General features: G+C 37.6%; 1 protein-coding gene across 2 annotated transcripts in view; it reads right to left on the minus strand.

Annotated features, from left to right (window-relative positions):
* LOC131030399 (dynamin-related protein 3A) overlaps positions 1–20,041 on the minus strand; it is a 62,625-nt gene that overhangs the window by 36,408 nt on the left and 6,176 nt on the right. For both annotated transcript variants that reach the window (XM_057961210.2, XM_057961211.2), the window contains exon 4: positions 19,930–20,031. In XM_057961210.2, the coding sequence (XP_057817193.1) occupies positions 19,930–20,031 (102 nt within the window). The remainder of the gene's footprint in view (positions 1–19,929; positions 20,032–20,041) is intronic.

A 20,041-nucleotide genomic window follows, 5' to 3' on the forward strand; every position in this document is an offset into this window, starting at 1 on the left:
AAAATTTAAGTATTTTTAAAGTTACTGAGTTTTGCCAAGTCAGAAATTTTTTTTCTACCAAAGTCAAGTCCAGAATTTGTGAACATTATTTCTAATAATATAAAGGTCTTCAATATAATTTTATTGACTGTAGATGCATTGTTGTAACTACAAAAAAGCACATTTTTGAGAGATAGCTTGCAATATAGCCACATCTCTATTGTGTGAAGCATTGAGCCAAGCAAATGGAGTGTGCGAGTGACAAGGGCAAAAACAATGAGGAAACAGAAGTGGAAGAAAGGGAGGAATGGTGACATGGCAGGAAGATGGGGGTTGAGCAGCCATTGAAACATGCCAGAAATGGTGCTCTTTAGGCATTGCAATTACAGCAGACCAATTCTGGACGGAGCCTTTATAGTGTAGCTTCCTTTTTACCTTCAAACCCCTATTTAGGATTATGAGAATGCTCTTTACATACTACTGTGAATTGCGAGATTTTTATTGCAGGTTTATGTGTTTTCAGTTGCAAGGACTTCATACATTTTTAATGCATAACATGTATGCAATAAAATCATAAGGAGCATTCCACTGATCAAATACATATATTTCTAATAGAATCTTTCCATTAAGGTTCAGAATACAGATTATTTTAATTAGAAATATGTTCAAAAAATACAGAAGTAAATGGGTTTTTTCCTGATCTCTCGCTTAGAAACAGCAATGTATGAACTACTGATAAAATAATGATTAGGAAGGTGCTATTGCTCAGCAAGGGAAAGCCTGCAAATGTGTTGCAATAATGAACAGAACCTCCACGAACTTCCGGAATCAGCAGCAGCAATAAATGTAAACCAAAAGGTGATTTCCCAGCATACAAGAGGAACCCCCAACTCTCATGTGATTCATAGCATGGCGGACATACCTCTACTATTCATGGCACCCAGCCCATAGAGTATTTTCCAGTCCAAATGCCCTCCAGATTTATGTTTGAAACCCATGACTGGCATTAATTACGCTCAGCACTGACGTCCAAACATAACTTCACAAAATTGATGAGCACATGCTTATATAAGAGATGGTACGGGGGGGAATTAGTATAAGGTAATCTTTTACTTTTTCCAATTAAAATCACAATAATATGAATCACACAACATCAACAATTAAGAACAAAAGATGTATGTGGATACCCTTTCAGAGGGAGAGGCATCAACCTCTAACACAACAAAACTTTCGTCTTCTTGATATTGCTTCTTCAAAGCATAAGAGTCTACTTGATAAAATCTACCATAAATATCCTACAAATCTGCTCTTAAGTCTGCTGTATATCTGCTCTTAGGTCTGCTACAAATCCACTCTTAGGTCTGCTACAAATCTGAAAGATATTTCGTTAATTGCTTGATATATTCTTCCCATACACAACTTGCATATATACCTTCCAAAATACTTCTATGCCCAAAGGAGGTGACCCATCCAAGAGGGGTCAGCCACACTTGAAATTCAAATATTTTATTTTGATTCCCAAAAATGGGCAATCACCATGAGGGGTTGGCCCCTTAAGATAATATACTCATTTATTTTTAGATCAGTTTAAATTCCTGTCACTCCCAAAATGGGTAGGGCCATTATAAATAACATAATTAATTTAATTCTATCAACTTCATTTGCATAAGGTAGTCAGCCATGATTAAGTTCTTTATTTGATGACAATTAGTGGCCTTTGGCCATCGATTCGCTTCAGCAACATGATGTATTATCACAGCAATCTGATTTCTCCTTTGACATCAATGATAATAATCCAACAATCTCCCCCTTTGACATCAATGGCAACCCTACAAAAAAATAATGCTACCCCTTACTCTAATGCTCCCCCTTTTGACATCAATGGCAAAGGGACTCCTGCAATGAATATGCACCAACTGATCTACTTCGAGTTGACTGCTCCATGGAGCCGAATGATAATGCAATGACAAGATCTGCCCAAATTTGTGCTTCTTCATAAGATATTGCTTCCTAACTTCTGCCTGAGATACTTCTGCATCTTGACTTACTATTCTGCTACCTTAATGTCTTTCAATGTCTGTTCCATGATAATATTCCTATGACATCTACCTTCACTATGTATTCTACCTCTGCAATAGGAACTCGTGTGCAGCATGACACTAATACAATCATCACATAATGTATGTCAAATCTGCATGTTCACCTCTGCTACTTGCTCAATCTTTGGCCTTGATGATGTCACATATAGTAGGCTTGCCAAACATTGACTTACATAATGTCTGATTATCAAAAGTTAATATGACCCTTTCTTTTATGTCATAACCAACTTTCATCTTCTTGGCTCATGTACCATTTTTTTCCTTTGATTTGACTAAGAATGTAAAGATTCTTTGCAGTTCTGCTTGCATCTGCAACAAGTTTTCTGATACTTTCCTTTCTGATTTAACAAAGAAATGTCCCCTTCTTGCACCTATTCAGTTTGAGGTTTTCATTAGCCTACCATCTGCAACAAGTTTCCTGATACTTTCCTTTCCGATTTAACAAAGTAATCTCCACTTCTTGTAACTAGTCAGTTTGAGGTTTTCATTAGCCTACTCTTAGGTCCCCATAGCCTAAGTGGATGTGGTTAGGGGACTTAGTGTCCTGAGGAGAGCTCTTGCAAGTGTTCTCAATGTATTCTAGCAGAGCTTCTATTTTTAGCATATGGCTATTTTTAGTAACTGCCACTATTAGGTCTTTGTCTTTGCTTCTATCTTGTCTCAATTCAAAGTGCAATACTTTCCAATGTATTGCCTTGGTGAGTTCTAAGGTTGACATGATGATATTTGATTTATTTCACTAAAGTGTCCTTTTATAAAGTTACTTTATAACTTGAGTAAAGGGTGATGTGTTCATAAAGTGTGGGCCTAGGAAAGTGGGCCACTTCAAGTTGTTTTTAAAAAGCAAGTTACACATAATATGTGCTACAAAGGCAAGGAGGTGTTTTAATATTTCAAAAGGTTTTTATTGTGCCTCCAAAAGTGACACCAAGAGAGAGAGTGTTTTTTACAAAGTTAATTTATGGAGCTCAGAAGGGGTCAATCCATTATGGAATAATTTTGTGTCATTTCATAAAGTGAAATGAAAGGGAAAAAGATTCAAATTCAAGTTGCCCTATCTCTTCCCTCACTTATAAATATGAGTTTGAGCTCTTATTTGCATATAGATGATTTGACAAATTAAGTAGATGCTATTAGAATAAGCTTAGGGAGTTCTTCTTTTCCGTTCAGTGGTGAAACATCCACCCACTAGTCGATCTTCATAATTTGAGTTTGACAATGATTTTGATTTGGTTTTGAAGAAGATAAGATTTATGAAGATTTATAATACGGGTGTTTAATTTTGGTGGGGTGTGAGCAATCTTGGAGTGTTGATCAAGTTTGGTAGTGATTAGATGCTTTTACAATGTCATGGTGTGCTTTTTATGAGATACTAGAAAATAAAGTTTTGCTCATAACTCAGTGAGATTGCTAGGTATCATTCTGGGTATTATTTCATTGCATTCCTCTTTGTTGGGTGCCATTTTTGAGCCATCATACAGGGTTGTTGGTGAAGGATTTATTTATCTAAGCAAATTGCCCTCTAGGCTGAGCGTCGTACTTCAGTTGTCACGTGGGTTTGCTGGTCATTCCAATCTGCATCCTTTTTAGCATGTGTTTTCTATGGTTTTAAATCTGCATTGAATGGTTGTATGTTCAAAGTCATTTGGAAGAGTTTGGAGAAGTTTCAAGTTCATTTGACGGTTTGTAATGTCCCCACTTTGAAATACAATTCAATAGTAAATAATAATAATAACATTAAAATTAAAATATAAAAGAATATAATTAAATATAATTAAATTTTAATTTAGTTAATGAATAGTGAAAGACATGAAATGAGAAGTTGTGACTTGCTCAAACGTGAGATATAAAAGGGAGAAGAGAACCTCATTTGAGGAGGATAATTTGGGGAATCACAAGTGAAAAACTGATTTAAATAGGAAGTGCAGATCTGATTGTGAAATGTTTTCCATCGGGGACTTTGATGACTGTCACACTCTAAAATCCTATGACTACAAAGTTCAAGATTGGTAACTATCATGATGAGGTATTATGTGATATTATGCCTATGGTTTTTTGACTTGTGGGGTCCTTTTTTGGATGCTCATGGCACCGAAAACGCCTGGGTTCTGCCCAATGTTTGGCTCGGGCATTGGGTTCAAATCCAAGGTCGAACCCGAACCAAACCTGAACCCGGATCGAACTTGAACTTACAACTAGACCCAAACTCAGAGCAGCTTTTTGTCTTTCTTGTTTGGAAATGATTTGGATTGAAATTTTGATTGAGGGGCAGCCCACTCCATACTCCTTGCTTTCTTCATAGCTTCATGCAAGAATGGAGGATCAAATGCCTTAATCAATCCCCTAAGTGGCTCCATAAATTCCTCACTAAACAAGACCACCAACCTCCTCTTTGTAGTCCTTAAAACCTTGATTGAGAGCCTCTGAAAATATGCTATATAGGCATCCATTCAACTCGATCTTTCTTGTCAAATCTTTTAATGAATTTATCAGTAAACTCATCATAAGTAGTGATAGATTTGTGACCCAAAGTTAAGGCCATGGTACCACCATTCATGTGCAACTCCATCCAAATGCAAAGTGGCAAACTTAAATGCCTCATTCTTAGCCATATCTAAGAACTAGGTAGTTGTCTGACTTTTGTACCCAAGCTCTAGTTGAACACTTATAACTCCCATCAAAATGAGCAAGTGTAACCTTGCCTAATGCCTGCTGAAGGTCCCTCTATATTGCTGGTTCTCTGTGATCAGCTCTTCCACCACCCCTCTTCTTCTTCTTCTAATCCATGAAGTCATTGAAGGTTAAATTGTTTTTAATGGCTTCCAAAAAGGTTTCATACTCTGCATATGCATTCCTTAATTCGTCCACCAATGGTTGAGGAGTTTCATGAGTAGCCTATAATGCCTCTTTTTGTAGGAAGTGGGTTGGAAAGGCCTAGGAATGGTGTTTGACCTTGCTGTTATAGGCTGCCTTTCATTTTCACTATGCTGATTTGTGGAACTAATTCCTCCATTTTGTGTTTGGCTGCCCTGTGAATTGCTTTGTGTGTTAATCGGTGTTACGCAATTAGGGAGCTATCTTTGCTATTCCTGATATGGCGATGTGCAATAAGCAGGAACATTCAACCACCCTCGGGCCAATCAATCTATCATTTTACCCATGAGAGGTAGGAGCATCCAACCAGGACTAGAACCATCTCTTAGGCCAATTCACTTTACTCACAAGAGGCAGGAGCATCCAATCAGGACCAGAACCATCTCTTGGGCCAATTCATCACTTAGCTCACAAGAGGTAGGAACATCCAACCAGGACTAGATACATGTCTTGGGGTGATGGTTATTCCATAATTCACAATAAATCCCTTCCACAAATCTGCTATAAACTCTTCTACAAATCTGCTATAAAGTCTTCCATAATGTGCTATAGAGTCTTCTATAACCTGATCATAAGATTGTCATAAAGCATCCACAATCTCTTCTCAAAAGCCTATTACAAACTCTTCATATACTTCACCTTAGATCTCCATATAATATTCTCTCTTAAGCTAGTGTATATATTATATACTTGGTTGTCTTCTTCGCACAATACATGTATGTTTAACAATCTCTCATATTGTCTTGTCATTGTCATTTAGTTGTTGCCATATTTTTGAACGAAGTTAATATATCCCTTCCCATTGATTAGAATGCATAATCGTTTTATCCTTACCCTACAGGCTGGCAAGATCATGCTCTGATACCACTTGTAATGTCCTTTTTTGTAAATTCTCTGGAATTAGGAACTATCGACTCACAAATCAATTGCAAGAGACTTCTTCTAATTAAAAAACTTATCTAACATGAGATTCCTTAATAAATCTTATGAGAATGATAATTATGATCTGCTATATAGTTATATCTGATTATACTATTGAGATCAACATGATGTTCAAGTATTATTTGATGTGATGAGAGTCTTCATATATGAATCTGCAATGTACAACCTTGAATGATTAAGATGGATTATCTTGCTGTCTCTGATATTTCTTTGAAGATTATGCAATGGAAATCTTATCTGTATGTTACTGCGATCTGCAATTAGGGAGCTATCTGTGCTATTCCTGATATGGCAATGTGCAATATGCTATGAGCCTTCTCCTTGTTACTTGTAGCAATAATGCCATAATGCTGTTTCTGATTTTTGCTATGAATATATGCAAGTGTAATGGTGCTGTTCCAGATTTCTGTCTTTGAATATATGCAACCTGAATCCATGCCAATAAGGCTATTGCTCCGAGAGAGAACCATTACTAGACATAGATGCAAATAAAAAAACGAATTCCATGATGCCTCTGACTTGATGTTGGATACTCCTTTTATACCTTTATCTCCCAAGGTCGTGCCCTTTTGGAATAGCCATTTCTTGAAGGGTCATGTCTTGTCCTTCCTGTTAACATAGAAAATTGTCTCAATGATAATCATTAATGATATCACACCCCTTTAGATAATTGCCGTCCATTGTAATGTCTTAGTCGTAATTAATATGAACCGATGCTAAGTTTGTTTGACTAACAGATCATATAATTGGATTTCCTCTTATGGTAACATTGATATGGATTGTTTAATGCCTTAATCGCTTATTCCTTGGCCAGCGATATGAATTTCTTGGCAATATATATTACCCTTTGGAGCATTGATAATAACCTTGCACAATTGGATATGGAATTTCTAATTAGGATATCCAAAGTTAGTCACTATTATATTGCTCTACGAATTTCTTACTGTATGTTAATATGTTATAATCATCCTCTGATGATCAAACTGATAAAGCTTCCTCGCAAAATGATAATAATTGGTGGATGAGTGTGATGATTGTTTGAACATGTTTCTTTTATCTCCATTATCTTCTTTTTGTGTGATGGATGTTATAGTGGTGATATTTTACTATGATAAACAATTCCACATGATCAATCAATTTATTTTTCTATTCTTCACTTGATGCTGTAAATTGTAAAATCCACTACCAGGAGGCTGCTGTTTTCTGTAACTTAATAACAGTTCTGATCTGATCTGATCTGATCGATGGTCATCACTGGATTCTTTTAATTCCTTTCCTTTATATCTCTCAATGTGAGGGAGAGGTCACACCTCTTCATTATGGATGCCCTTTTGGCAACAGACACACCCTTTCACCATTAGGACCCTTTGAAAGAGTGCAACTCTTCATTTCTTCTGCCTTTTGAAAAGGACACAACCTTTCACAATCAGATCTGCACTTCCTGTTTAAATCAGTTTTTCACTTGTGATTCCCCAAATTATCCTCCTCAAATGAGGTTCTCTTCTCCCTTTTATATCTCACGTTTGAGCAAGTCACAACTTCTCATTTCATGTCTTTCACTATTCATTAACTAAATTAAAATTTAATTATATTTAATTATATTCTTTTATATTTTTATTTTTATTTTATTATTATTATTTACTATTGAATTGTATTTCAAAGTGGGGACATTACAAACCGTCAAATGAACTTGAAACTTCTCCAAACTCTTCCAAATGACTTTGAACATACAGCCATTCAATGCAGATTTAAAACCTTTCACCATTATGACCCTTTGAAAGAGTGCAACTCTTCATTTCTTCTGCCTTTTGAAAAGGACACAACCTTTCACAATCAGATCTGCACTTCCTATTTAAATCAGTTTTTCACTTGTGATCCCCCAAATTATCCTCCTCAAATGAGGTTCTCTTCTCCCTTTTATATCTCACGTTTGAGCAAGTCGCAACTTCTCATTTCATGTCTTTCACTATTCATTAACTAAATTAAAATTTAATTATATTTAATTATATTCTTTTATATTTTTATTTTTATTTTATTATTATTATTTACTATTGAATTGTATTTCAAAGTAAGGACATTACAAACCGTCAAATGAACTTGAAACTTCTCCAAACTCTTCCAAATGACTTTGAACATACAACCATTCAACCAAGCAATTCGATAGGGAGTCGAGTGCCTTCTTCTTTCTAACTTCAATTTACTAACCATTTCCTCTTGAACAAGGTTATCAGTACTACCACCATCTACAATAACATTGCAAACTTTACCACTACACTTACATCTTGTGCGAAACAAATTCTTCCTTTGGGCTGGTTCTTTCTCATCATTCAACAAGGCTCTTCTAGTAACAAGGACCTCTCCTCTCTCTACATCTTCCAAATGTGAAGACTCGACATCTTCGTCTACAGGGGCAACTCACGCATTACCCTCAGGTCTTCTATTTGTCCTCCCTTGATGTCGGGGGCACTCCTAAGCTCTATGTCCTTCTCCGCACTGAAATCATGTTCCACAAAAGCCTCCTCTTCCTTGTCCTCGTCCTCTTCCTCTTCTTCTTTGATCTCCATTATTTTAATCACAGGGATGGTAGGAATTATTTCCCTTGTGATTCTGATTGCTACTAGATTCTTCATTCTTCTTCAAGTCTTCATTTCAGCCTCCATAAGACTGTCCACCAGTCTTTCCACCACGACCTCTTCTATTTTGCTTGCTCTCAAATCTTCTGTTTATCTTCTCTTCTACCTTCAAAGTAAATTGATATGCATCTTCACTAGTAGACATTCTTACCAAACTCAACTCTTCTTAAATACTTGACCTCAACCCATTTTTGTAACAAACAACTTTCTCCTTATTAGTCTCAGAATGGCCTATTCTAATCAAGACTCGATAGAACTCCTCTGTATACTTTTTGATAAATTTTCCCGCTTGCTTCAACCCTTGCAAATTTTTCAACAAATCAAGCTCATAGTCAACAAGAATGAATTATCTCTTTAATTTGTCCACCATTCGATCCCATTTGGTTATTTTCTCTTTTACTCTTCTATTTCTCTCTAACTGAACTTCTTTCCACCAAATACTCGCATGGCCCTATAGCTTGGTCTTCACAAACTTGATCCTTTCATGGTCACCCACTTCTTCATACTCAAAATATTCTTCCATATCATTGATCCAGTCAATCAACTCTTCTAGATTAAGATTTCTAGAATATTTGGAAACTTCAATCTTTGGCCATTTTCCAATCTTGGAAATGGCCCTCATAAACCTAGCCTCATCAGGATCTCTGGCTACTTCTTGTTCTCATTCGAACTGGTCTTCTTCTTCAAATTAATCTTCACTTTCCTCCCATGCCCTAATATCAACTCCTCTTGCAATGCCTAAACTTGTCTCTAGAGGTCTCTAAAACCCTCTTCTATCACACCAGCATTTCTTCCACCACGGTTTCTTCATAGAGGCATTTTCCTCACTTTTCTCACAAACCCACAACCACAGTACTAGTGTAAAGTATTTTAGGGATTGTTGCATTAATTTCTTAAACAGTACAAAACTAACTCAATCATAATGTGGAAGTAGTGAAAATTATTTACCAAATAAATTTTAGCTAAAATCGGAATTTTTCCTCTTTTACAAGTATCAATATCTTCATTAAAATGTAATTTATGTTCTCAATCTCAGTTTAGGACTAGTTGATAGGCTCTACTAACGAGTACAGTCCAACATTACACTGCAAAATCTTAGGTGAACTCAAATTGAAACACTTTCAAAGGATTATGCTAGTGTAGTGTTGTGACCTTTTCACACATCACCCCATCACAAATGAGGACCCCCTCTTCCTTGCTTTCCACTTTTGTTAGTTTAGGGTTTTTGGCAATCTGGTCGCAATTTTGAGCTTTCAATGCCTGAGTCTCATCTTTTATGCGATCATGTCTAGAGGTCTTCAATGTGCAAGCAATGTTAAATTTTGAGTTTTGAAGTCATTAGGATCAAAGCGTTAAGAGAGATTAAAATGTCAAAGTGATCCTAAGTTTTTCTAAGTGTTGAGGTTGCAACTGGTCTTTAGAATGTGAACGTAATGTGTCCAAAATGTTGCAAATTGGTGTGATTTTTGTGCACAAGTGTCAAAAGTCCTTATAGGAGTCGTTTTTCCACTCCTAGGAGGTGAAATAAGTTAAAATTGCACAAAGTCTTGATGGACTCTTGTTTTCCACCCCTCAAATCTTGACAAAATTTTAAAAGTCCCAATGGAAATAGAATTTCCACTACACAAAATTATAAAATTTGATAAGTATAGGATTTTAGAGTGTGACAATCATAAAAGTCCCGATGGAAAACATTTTTCCACCATGAAATTAAGGCATAAAAGTAAAAAGTCCCGATGGGAGGGTTTCCAGCCATTGAAATTCAGTTTGTAGAGGTGTTTTCAGACCTTGTACTCAGAAAATCGGACCTGAGACAACATTTTTGGGAGTCAAATTCCCCATTTTCTGAGTTTAAAGAGGTGTATTCAAACTTAAGTAACCAAAATCAGACTTGTTCTAAGTCTGAAATTCAGGTTCTTGGAAGGTGAAATGTCTTATTTTGATTGAAATTCCCACATTTTCAGAATTTGTATCACATATTGTTCAATTTTTTATTTAATGAGCTCACAAGTATGAAAATTATTAGAAAATCAGTACCTTAGGGTAATTCTAAAAATTAACTATTACAGTTATTTTATGAGGTTATTGACTTCCAGTTTCATACAGGTGCTATGTCTAAAGCGAGGATAGCTGTGAGGAAGACTCAATTGAAGAATGTACAAGAAGGATACTACTCGAAGTCGCAGATATCTTCTAAATAGAAGAAAATTGGATATTCCAACATTGAGTACTGTTGATGTGTTTTTTATGCACATGCGAACATAGAATAAAATACCAAGGTATCTTATCCTCTCTTGAACAAAGTTATCCGAATGTTGAAGATTTGCCTAAGGATCAGTCGGAATAACTCCAAGGTTCTTATATGTAGGGTCTCTACGTGTGGAAAAGCTCAATTTGGTCTGATGTGATTATGCTAGAATCACAAGGGGACTTACGTTTGTATGCCTGAACATTTAATCTGCTGGAACTTGAGTCCTAACTACTCACCATAGAGAATAAAGAAATAGCAAAAGGTAAAGAGTTCAGAAAGTCCACTCTAAGACCTAGAATGCAAGAAGATAGCTGAACGACTAGGTGGAGTCCTACAGGGCTAGGTCTCATCATCAAACTGAACAATTCAACACCAGCTCAGTGCGATCTTCTAGGGTAGTTCTAAAGATGTTCAAATCATCACCATCAAACACTGATCACCATTCAAGTTAATGCATGAACAATAGACGCATAACAATTCGAGGTTAAGTTCATTCAATGCCAGTTCACCACGCAAGGCGCACTTACAATCAGTAAGAGGCTAGTGATATGGGCTAGGCGGATTTCACGCGAGTGCATTCAGTAACTTCCTTCATTTAATCTAATCATTTATCATCTAAACTGAAGATTCAACAAGAAACCATGCATATTGGAAAGAAACGACATATTTCACCATATCTTCAATGAAAATGGAGTTCATTTACAATCAAAGCAACAATTTATTGCCTTCTCTTCCTAATCTACTCTAATTTCTATTCAATTCACTATTGACCATTAGCTATTCTAACCTCTATTAACTAACTATTTACCAACTATTAACCCTTACAAATGAAGAGCCAATGCTTTATATGGAGAGCTCTTTACATTTCAATGGCTCAAATTGATTTACAATCAATAGCTAGGATTACAAGATGAAAACCCTAATTAGGGTTTGTTACAACAAACTCCTTTAGCCAATGAGAAAATTACATTTCATGAGTGTGGACCAATAGATGTCAGGGGTAGGTGCCTCGAAGTTTGTGCCATCACTGGTGAGTCAAGTACATTGAATCTGGACATGCTGATGTGGACGTATCTAACTGGAGGAACAATGACTGGGATGCCACCTTGTCTTGCATTTGTGCTTGCTCAAGGAACTTAGTATTTCTTGATATTCGATGAGAAGCTTAACTTTGATTAACTCTTCTGAAACTATTTGCCTCTTCAACATACCCTTGCACTGACTTTGGTTGATCTTCCTTCATCCTTGATGTACCTAATGAATGATGTAGCTCTCCTTGACTCTCCTATGTTTGATGAGGCCTCTTCATTGTCAAGTATTTCTTTCTTCTCTGTCATCTTATCTCCCTTTAAAATGTTTGTAAGATCCTTCTTCTGATATCTTGTGATCTTCTTAAGGATAGTTCTAACACTTGAAGTCCTTCAACTTGGAAGCACTTTGAGTCTTCTCTCATGCATTTGAAGTGTCCTTCATGATGATGAAACTTGAAGAGGTCGCCCCTGTCTCGGCCTAATCTTCCTCCATCTTGATTTTGTTGATCTGCAAAAAACAAACAAAAAAAAATGGTGTCAAGCACTTATGATATATTCATCCTAACATGGTGTTTTTCACTTCAAACCATTAACAAGAAGGCATTAGGATCAATTTCGCTTTGGACCCTCTAGAAGGATAGGCCCTATAATGAAATTCGCTCTAGACCCTCTCCAAGGACAGGCCCTATAATGAAATTCGCTCTGGACCCTCTCCAAGGACAGGACCTATAATGAGATTTTCGCTCTGGACCCCCTCCAAGGACAAGACCTATAATGAGATTTTCGCTCTGGACTCTTTCCAAGGATAGGACCTATAATGAAATTCGCCCTGGACCCTCTGGAAGGGTCAAGAGCGAAATTTGTGATTTAGTCACTCCAAGGACAGGCCCTATAATGAAATTCGCTCTAGACCCTCTCCAAGGACAAGACCTATAATGAGATTTTCGCTCTGGACCCCCTCCAAGGACAGGACCTATAATGAGATTTTCGCTCTAGACCCTTTCCAAGGACAAGACCTATAATGAAATTCGCTTTGGACCCTCTGGAAGGGTCAGGAGCGAAATTTGTGATTTAGTCTTAATTCTATCATTTCCTTTGCTCCAAATCACTTCACAAGGCAAGTATACACCAACCCTCTCTCAACCACGCCACAGGAACAAAGATCTTGGTGTCAAACAAGGAGCAAATAGAGGTTTTAGGAAATTTCGCTTTGGACCCTTTGGAAGGGTTAGGAGCAAATTTCTTCCTTAGGCTCAATTAACATTCAATTTCACTTGGCTTCATCTTAAACTTGACTTTTGAATCCTTTCTTTGCCATGCATGACCACCATTCAATGTTTCTAGTGAGGAACTAGGTTATTTGGGGAATTTCGCTCTGGACCCTTTGGAAGGGTCAGGAGCAAAATTTGCAACACAAATCCCTCACTTTTCTTCACTTCACTTTGTTGTACACATCAACTCTCTCTCAATAACGCCCTAGGGACAAGGTTTATAATGCAAATTAAGACCAAGAAGAGAGATCCAAGGAAATTCGCTCTAGACCCTTTGGAAGGGTCAGGAGCGAATTTGAGGAATTAGTCTTTTATATCATTTAAACATCCAAAATTCACCCTCATTCACATTGTCCTGGCCTTAGAACATGCTAACAAATCACCTTAAGGAGGCGCCTAGTCAAAATGTTGAATCAAAAGTGCATCCTAACAATTTCACTTAGGTACCTTTGGAAGGACAGGACCTAAAGAGGAATTTTGCTCTGGACCCTTTGGAAGGGTCAAGAGCGAAATTCATATTTTCACTCAATTTATCCTTCATTTTACTTATGTTTTAACCTTGGTCCATGCTAAGAAGGCATCCTAAGGGTTTTCTTTGCTCAAATTTGGGATCAAAAGGCAACTATTGACAAGTTCACTTGTGTACCCCTGGAAGGTACATACCCCTTTAGGAATTTCGCTCTGGACCCTTTGGAAGGGTCAAGAGTGAAATTCATATTTTTGGCTCAAATTCCTCATAGAACTTCATCTCACTTGGTTGCAACTCACTTCAAAGGTATGAATGAATCAACCTTGCCTCAATCACACCAAAGATTTTGACCTAAACAAGGAGATCAAAGGAAATTCGCTCTGGACCCTTTGGAAGGGTCAAGAGAGAAATTGGTCATCTTGGTCAAATTCCTAACATTTTCATCATCCAATCTTGTTTGAATATGCTCACGAGGCATAAATAGGTCATTTCTCATTTAGTCAAGGCATGGAATCAAGGATTTTAACCCATGTTAGAAGCAAAAGAGGTTTTTTAGAGAAATTCGCTCTAGACCCTTTGGAAGGGTCATGAGGGAATTTTGCAAAAATGCTCAAATTCATAACCTTTTCTCCAAATTTCCAAGTCTAAGTTTGATCAAAGGCATCCAAAAGGTTAATTCAAGCTAATTTCCTCCCAATCCACGCCTTAAAGCAAAGGTTTTGTCCAAAATAGGAGTCAAAAGGGAGCTAAGGAAGATTCGCTCCTGTCCCTTTGGAAGGCTCAGGAGCAAATTTTGCATTTGTGCTCAAATTCTTATTCAACTCTCAAGTTTTCAAGTGTAGGCTTGGTCGTTAGGCCTTTTCCAAGGATAAATTGGTCAGTTTCACATCATTCAATGCCTAGAAGTAAAAGAACTTCATCATTCATCAACTGGACCAATCTCAAACCCTCAAAGGGAAGAATCCTTGAGAACACCTGCTCACATACCTCCATTCACTTCCTTAACTCAATGACAGAGGCCTCAAAAGGCAAGATTCATAGCATGATACAAAGACTTCCTCAAACTCAATCAAGACTCAACCCTAGAAGCAAGACCCAGGCCTAACTAAGAGGAAACTTTCAACAGTGACCTTGACCTGGATCACCTACTGACCCATTTGAATTCAAGCAGACCCTGCTATCTCCAATGATCTCTCTGGCAACTCTCCAATGCAAAGATTAATAACCAAGAACCTAGAAGACTAAGCCAAGAAAACTATCTCCAAGAAAGCAAAAAGCAGGGGTCCCCATTTGCAATGGGGCGATGTGTGAATACGTCACAACAAGTACCTGGATAGAAAGAGGATGAAGCGGATATTGTATGGAACGAAACATCATCTACCATCTCCCTCGGTGGTCAACATTATGAAGAGTGGAATTTACCACGCAACTAGTTTTCGACCATCTATTCAATGCAACGAGCTCATGGTTGAGTGTGCAAGGCACTATGATCCACAAACCCGAACGATCAAGACACCTAAGGGGTTGGTGCTTGCATACCTAGTCAAAGAGTCAATTGGCGAGGCATTTGGAATCCCTAGATATCAAGACATGCAAGAGAGAACCAAGGAGAACAGTCAAGCTAAATTTGAAAAGAGATCAGAATCATGTTTGATAGTTATCAATAACAAGTGGGTCCTTGAGACAAGGTGTCACCACTCTAAGTTACCCAAGAGACTCCTATGTTCAGAATTTAAAGAGGAGCACAATGATTAAAATATTTCTACTCAACTGAGTCATGGGAGCACCTCAAGGCACGCTATTTGAGACATGGATGTATTACTTTATTGAAGAGATAGCAAAGGAACAGTGATGATCGACCAGGCAAAGATTATAAGCAACAACCTAGACATCCAATTGAGGAGTTTGGAAAGGACGAGGACTTTCTACATGACCTCCTACCTAGTCTACATGTTAGTGAGGCAGATTGTTTACAAAGGATTGATATGCAAGGGAGAAGTTGGAAACATGCCAAGACAATACAAGGTGTATGAGTGCTGTCCATAGCTCCACCTGCATGAGATAGAGCAATATAGAAGGGTGAACAATGCTTTCACCATGTACATCACGCGGTTGTTGCAAGGCAGAATACATAAACACTTATCTAAGGAGGCAATGTCACTCATTGAGAAGTATGGATCATGGTATATTCAGTTTCATACCGTCACATACCTAAGGATTCAAGGATTCATTTCCGAAACATACAAGCTTCCTAGGTATTTGACAAACAAGATAGTGTTACTTGAGGTAGTAAGGCAGCTCTCTCAGTTTGATTGCATCCAGAAGGCAAAACAAAGGCAAGGGATCACTTTTCCTATCACACTTGGGAAGATGATGGAAGTATGCCCCACTGCAACAGCAGCAGAGACAGTTATTGAAGAACTGGAATTCTTTCACCTTGTAATTTATAGAGCCAGGGATCGATTTGATCCATTTCAGAAAATCTTAACAACTAAGGGAGGGAAGTTTACACACAGGATTGACATCGAGGCTTATTGGGCTAATCTTATGGATGAGCTCGGAGTTAGAAGGAAGATATGGTCTCAAAGGTCAGTAGACTTCGTGAGGAAGTGTAACTTCTTCTCTATTCCAAACTAGGTGAAAGATGATGGGGATCACATTCATCCGCAATATGCAAAGGAGAAAGAAAAACCTGTTCCACTGCCTAATTGGTCACGGCTTGAGTTGGTAGATTTGAGTATTTTGATGAGAGATGTCAATGAATGCTCCAAAGAATGGGTGGACAAGCAAATTAATGAGTTGAGAAAACAAAAGGTCACCCTAACCTATGAGAAGATGAGAAATGAGTTCTCTCTCAATGATGATGAAAGGACAATAAGCAATGTTAGAATGCACAATGATGAGGAGGATCAAGCTCCTAAAAGGAGGAAAGGTATGCGTGAAGGATCACAAACGAAAGACAAGGAGATTGTTAGCCATGAGTTAAGGCACAAGAAACATAAGTCTAACACTCCTCAATCTACCATGAGTTCCGCATCCGTGAAGGAGAATGATATGACAGAGGACAATGAGCCCGAGCAAGGTTCTGACATGAAAATCCTATCGGAGAATGAATAGGATGTACATGCATCAGCACAATCGGCACCACATGAAGATGATGAAGAGCAGCCAAGATCTCCCACAATTCATCTTGAGGTCCATCTAGGCAATGATGTGGTGGATTTGACTAAGGATAAAGCAAATGATGAGGTTATTTCAGCCTTGTGAGGACTTGATGAAGATCAACAACTAGAAGATGGGATGGAATTCTCTACAGTTCCTGATTGGTTGTTGAGCAGCATGGAGAAGAGGAAAGTGATAGAGGTGCAGCTCACTGAAGATATTGATGACTTCCTAGCCCGGATTGGCAAGGATAAAGAGAAGAAGAAGGCGAAGAAGTTCTCTAAGATTACTAGAGATGATACAGGAGCACACATTGCACAAGTGGCTATACCGACAGGTTATAAGACTAGAGATGTGATCACTCCTATGGATTATAAGGTTGCCATAATTGACCTTGAACCTACTACGAAGCAGCAAGAGTTCCAAGAGTTGAGCGATACCGCCAATGCAATTGAAGCATAGTTCAATAAGGTTGAAGAAAAGAAAGAGATGCTAGAAATTGAGAACAGGAGACTCAAGGAGTGTATTGTAGGGTTGAATCCCCTAAAACGTGAGGATCCTACCTTTGTCTCACCTATTGCTATTGCTCATGGATCCCCCTTTGCTCATGAGGCAATGAGGAATACATATCAAGAGGTCAGAAAATGGATAGAAGATGTTTCAAGGCAAGCAAATGATTTCCTAGCTTAGTTCATCCCAGCATATGATAAGACTATGATGCTCATATTTAGGATGTAATACTTGGAGGGAGTATGGGAAGATTTCCAACCGATGCAAGTAAAGACTATTCCTCGCCTCAAGGTGTTAAAGCGGATTCCTCTACTACATTTATCCGAGAGGGAGTTATTCGGGAAGGTAATGTGTATGATTTCCATGGATGGTATTGTTCTTTGGCCATGAGGAAATCAGTGTTTGATCATGCAAAGCAAGAGTGCATGGAGATGGAGGGATCAATTCAAGAGATACATTCTAAGATCCTCGCACCTATTGAAGAGTTATTGGGACAAGATGTCCATGCTTCCAACAGTTTGAATTTGGAACAGTTGAAGGAGAAATTGAAGTTTATTTACTTCAAACAATTGGAATCCAAAAGGAAGAATCAGCTAGGTAACCTGGTTTCTCGGATGATTCACATCAACAACTTACATAAGCTTATGCAAATTGGGAAAGCATTTTCGATGCTTGCTCAGATGCCTTGGATGTGATCAATTTGCAGCAGGAAGGTCTACCAAATGTTACAATCGAGGATCTCAACTCAGTCTTGGCTAGATTCGTTGAGTATACTGCTAGAGAGAGGGATGCAAGCCGAAATCTTCTAGAAGATTCCCTACTTGTTGACTAGGCATCATCCCGTTTGGACCTCTTTTCTTTATTCCACTTTTTTATGTAAAACCTAATTAGGGCAACGTTGGCATGATCTCGGCCCTTGATTCCAAATGAATCTTGGCCATTCATTTCAGTTGGAGACCCCCTATATAAACCCCTTTGCCTCTCATTTGTAAGAGAGATATTTTTAAGAAGTGTTGCCTATATGTTGCTAGATTGAATTTAATCATTGAAGTTTGGTGATTTTATTGAGATTTTAAGGCATTGTGTGGTTCTCATACCTCCAAATTTAGATTAGAAATTGTTTCAAGTATTTTAGTTGAATTAAAGAAATTGTTGAGTGCATCCACATGAAATTCATTTTATCCATACCGTTAGCTTCTTGCTAATTGTAAGTTTGCCTTGTGTGGTCAACTGGAATCAAATTTGAACTTAACTTCAATTTGTGCTTGTTCATTGATATGCATCGAGTTGATCGTGTTAGTGTTGTTAGTGTGAATTTGAACATCTATTAATTACCTTAGATTATTGCACTAAGCTTGTGTAGAGTTGTTCCTTGATGACAATACCTAGCCTAGTTGAATTTCATCGAGCCATTTGTTATCCCTTGCATTATTGGTTTAAGATAGGATTAGAATAGAACTTCTAAACCTTTTTCCTTTTTGCATTTTGTTTCAAAATCTTTGTTAGAAGTAGATCAAGAGCTTATATTGCAAAATCTTAAGTCATTTGAAAAAATTGGCAAACCTATTCCATTCATGATAAGTTTGAGTTTTCAAGGACAATTACGTAAGTCCCTTTGTGCATACAGCAAAATCGCATTTGCCATTGAGTTACACTGTTACCCACACGTCAAGAACTGATATTAGAAACCTTGGAATCGTCTTAGTTGATCAGATATTTAGCATCTGAGGTGATTTTGTTCAAGAGGGTAAAATACTCTGGTATTTTATTCTATGTTAGAGGTGCCTTAAAAACACGTCAACATGTAGCTTCCAGGAAGCACGTGTATGTAAAATAAAGAGGATTCATGAATGGTGATGCAAACTAGTACATACCTTTAGTTGCACATGCACACTCATTTCAATTTGCTATATATGAGGTCCAGTATGAGTTTTTGTGGCTGCCATAGGAAATGGTTAGTGAAGGCGTAAGTTGCAATCTTTGCATTTCCCTTCAAGTGTGCTAATATGACTCAGGCTATACCCTCCTAGGTTTAGCAAAGCCTGAAAAAGAAGAGTTACCCTCTCCCATCAGTTGGCCACTAACTGTCCATTTTTTGTTGATGAATCTTACCTTTGCCCAGTGCAACCTTGTTCCCCTTGTCTTGGAGCTGAGAGATAAATCTAGGAGAATGGAACAGCAGTTCTGAGAGCCAACAAGAAGCATGTATTCTAAACATACACTTGTAGTCCTAAGACCAACCATTTAGGTGTGTGCAGGAATTCCCTATAACAATTTGAACATTATAACAGCATCAATTGTGATAGAGACACTTTAGCTTAATGTTAAGTAAAAGGCATCCACTTTTTGCTTTAGATTTTATTAGTTTGGAAGGCAGTGGAGCAAACTATCTTTTCTTCAAAATGATCAAGAAAATAGCATCTAGGATCTCAAAACCAATACCCACAAAGCCACAGATCCACAGAAAGAATCGATATACAGCTAATGCCATATCGTGCATACAACAATTCACAGGGAATGAATTCTCCTATAGTCTGAAAGTGGATTCAACAAAAACATAAATGCTCCAAATATGTGATATTTGAAAAACAATAGACATCACACTGATATTGATGTTGTGAAATTTTTCATAGCATAATTGAAATAATCTTAGTATTTAACATAACTAGCACATTCGCAAAATCGAAAATATAAAAATAAGCACATACCTCTTGGCTTCGATTAACAATCCCTATATAGCCAAGTCGAAGTGGAATAACATTTCCAAGAAGAAAATTCCGAGCATCAGTTCCCCTATCCATAATATCCAGCTGCAAGAAA

Source organism: Cryptomeria japonica, chromosome 7 (genome assembly GCF_030272615.1).
Source record: "Cryptomeria japonica chromosome 7, Sugi_1.0, whole genome shotgun sequence".
Taxonomy (NCBI): Eukaryota; Viridiplantae; Streptophyta; class Pinopsida; order Cupressales; family Cupressaceae; genus Cryptomeria; species Cryptomeria japonica.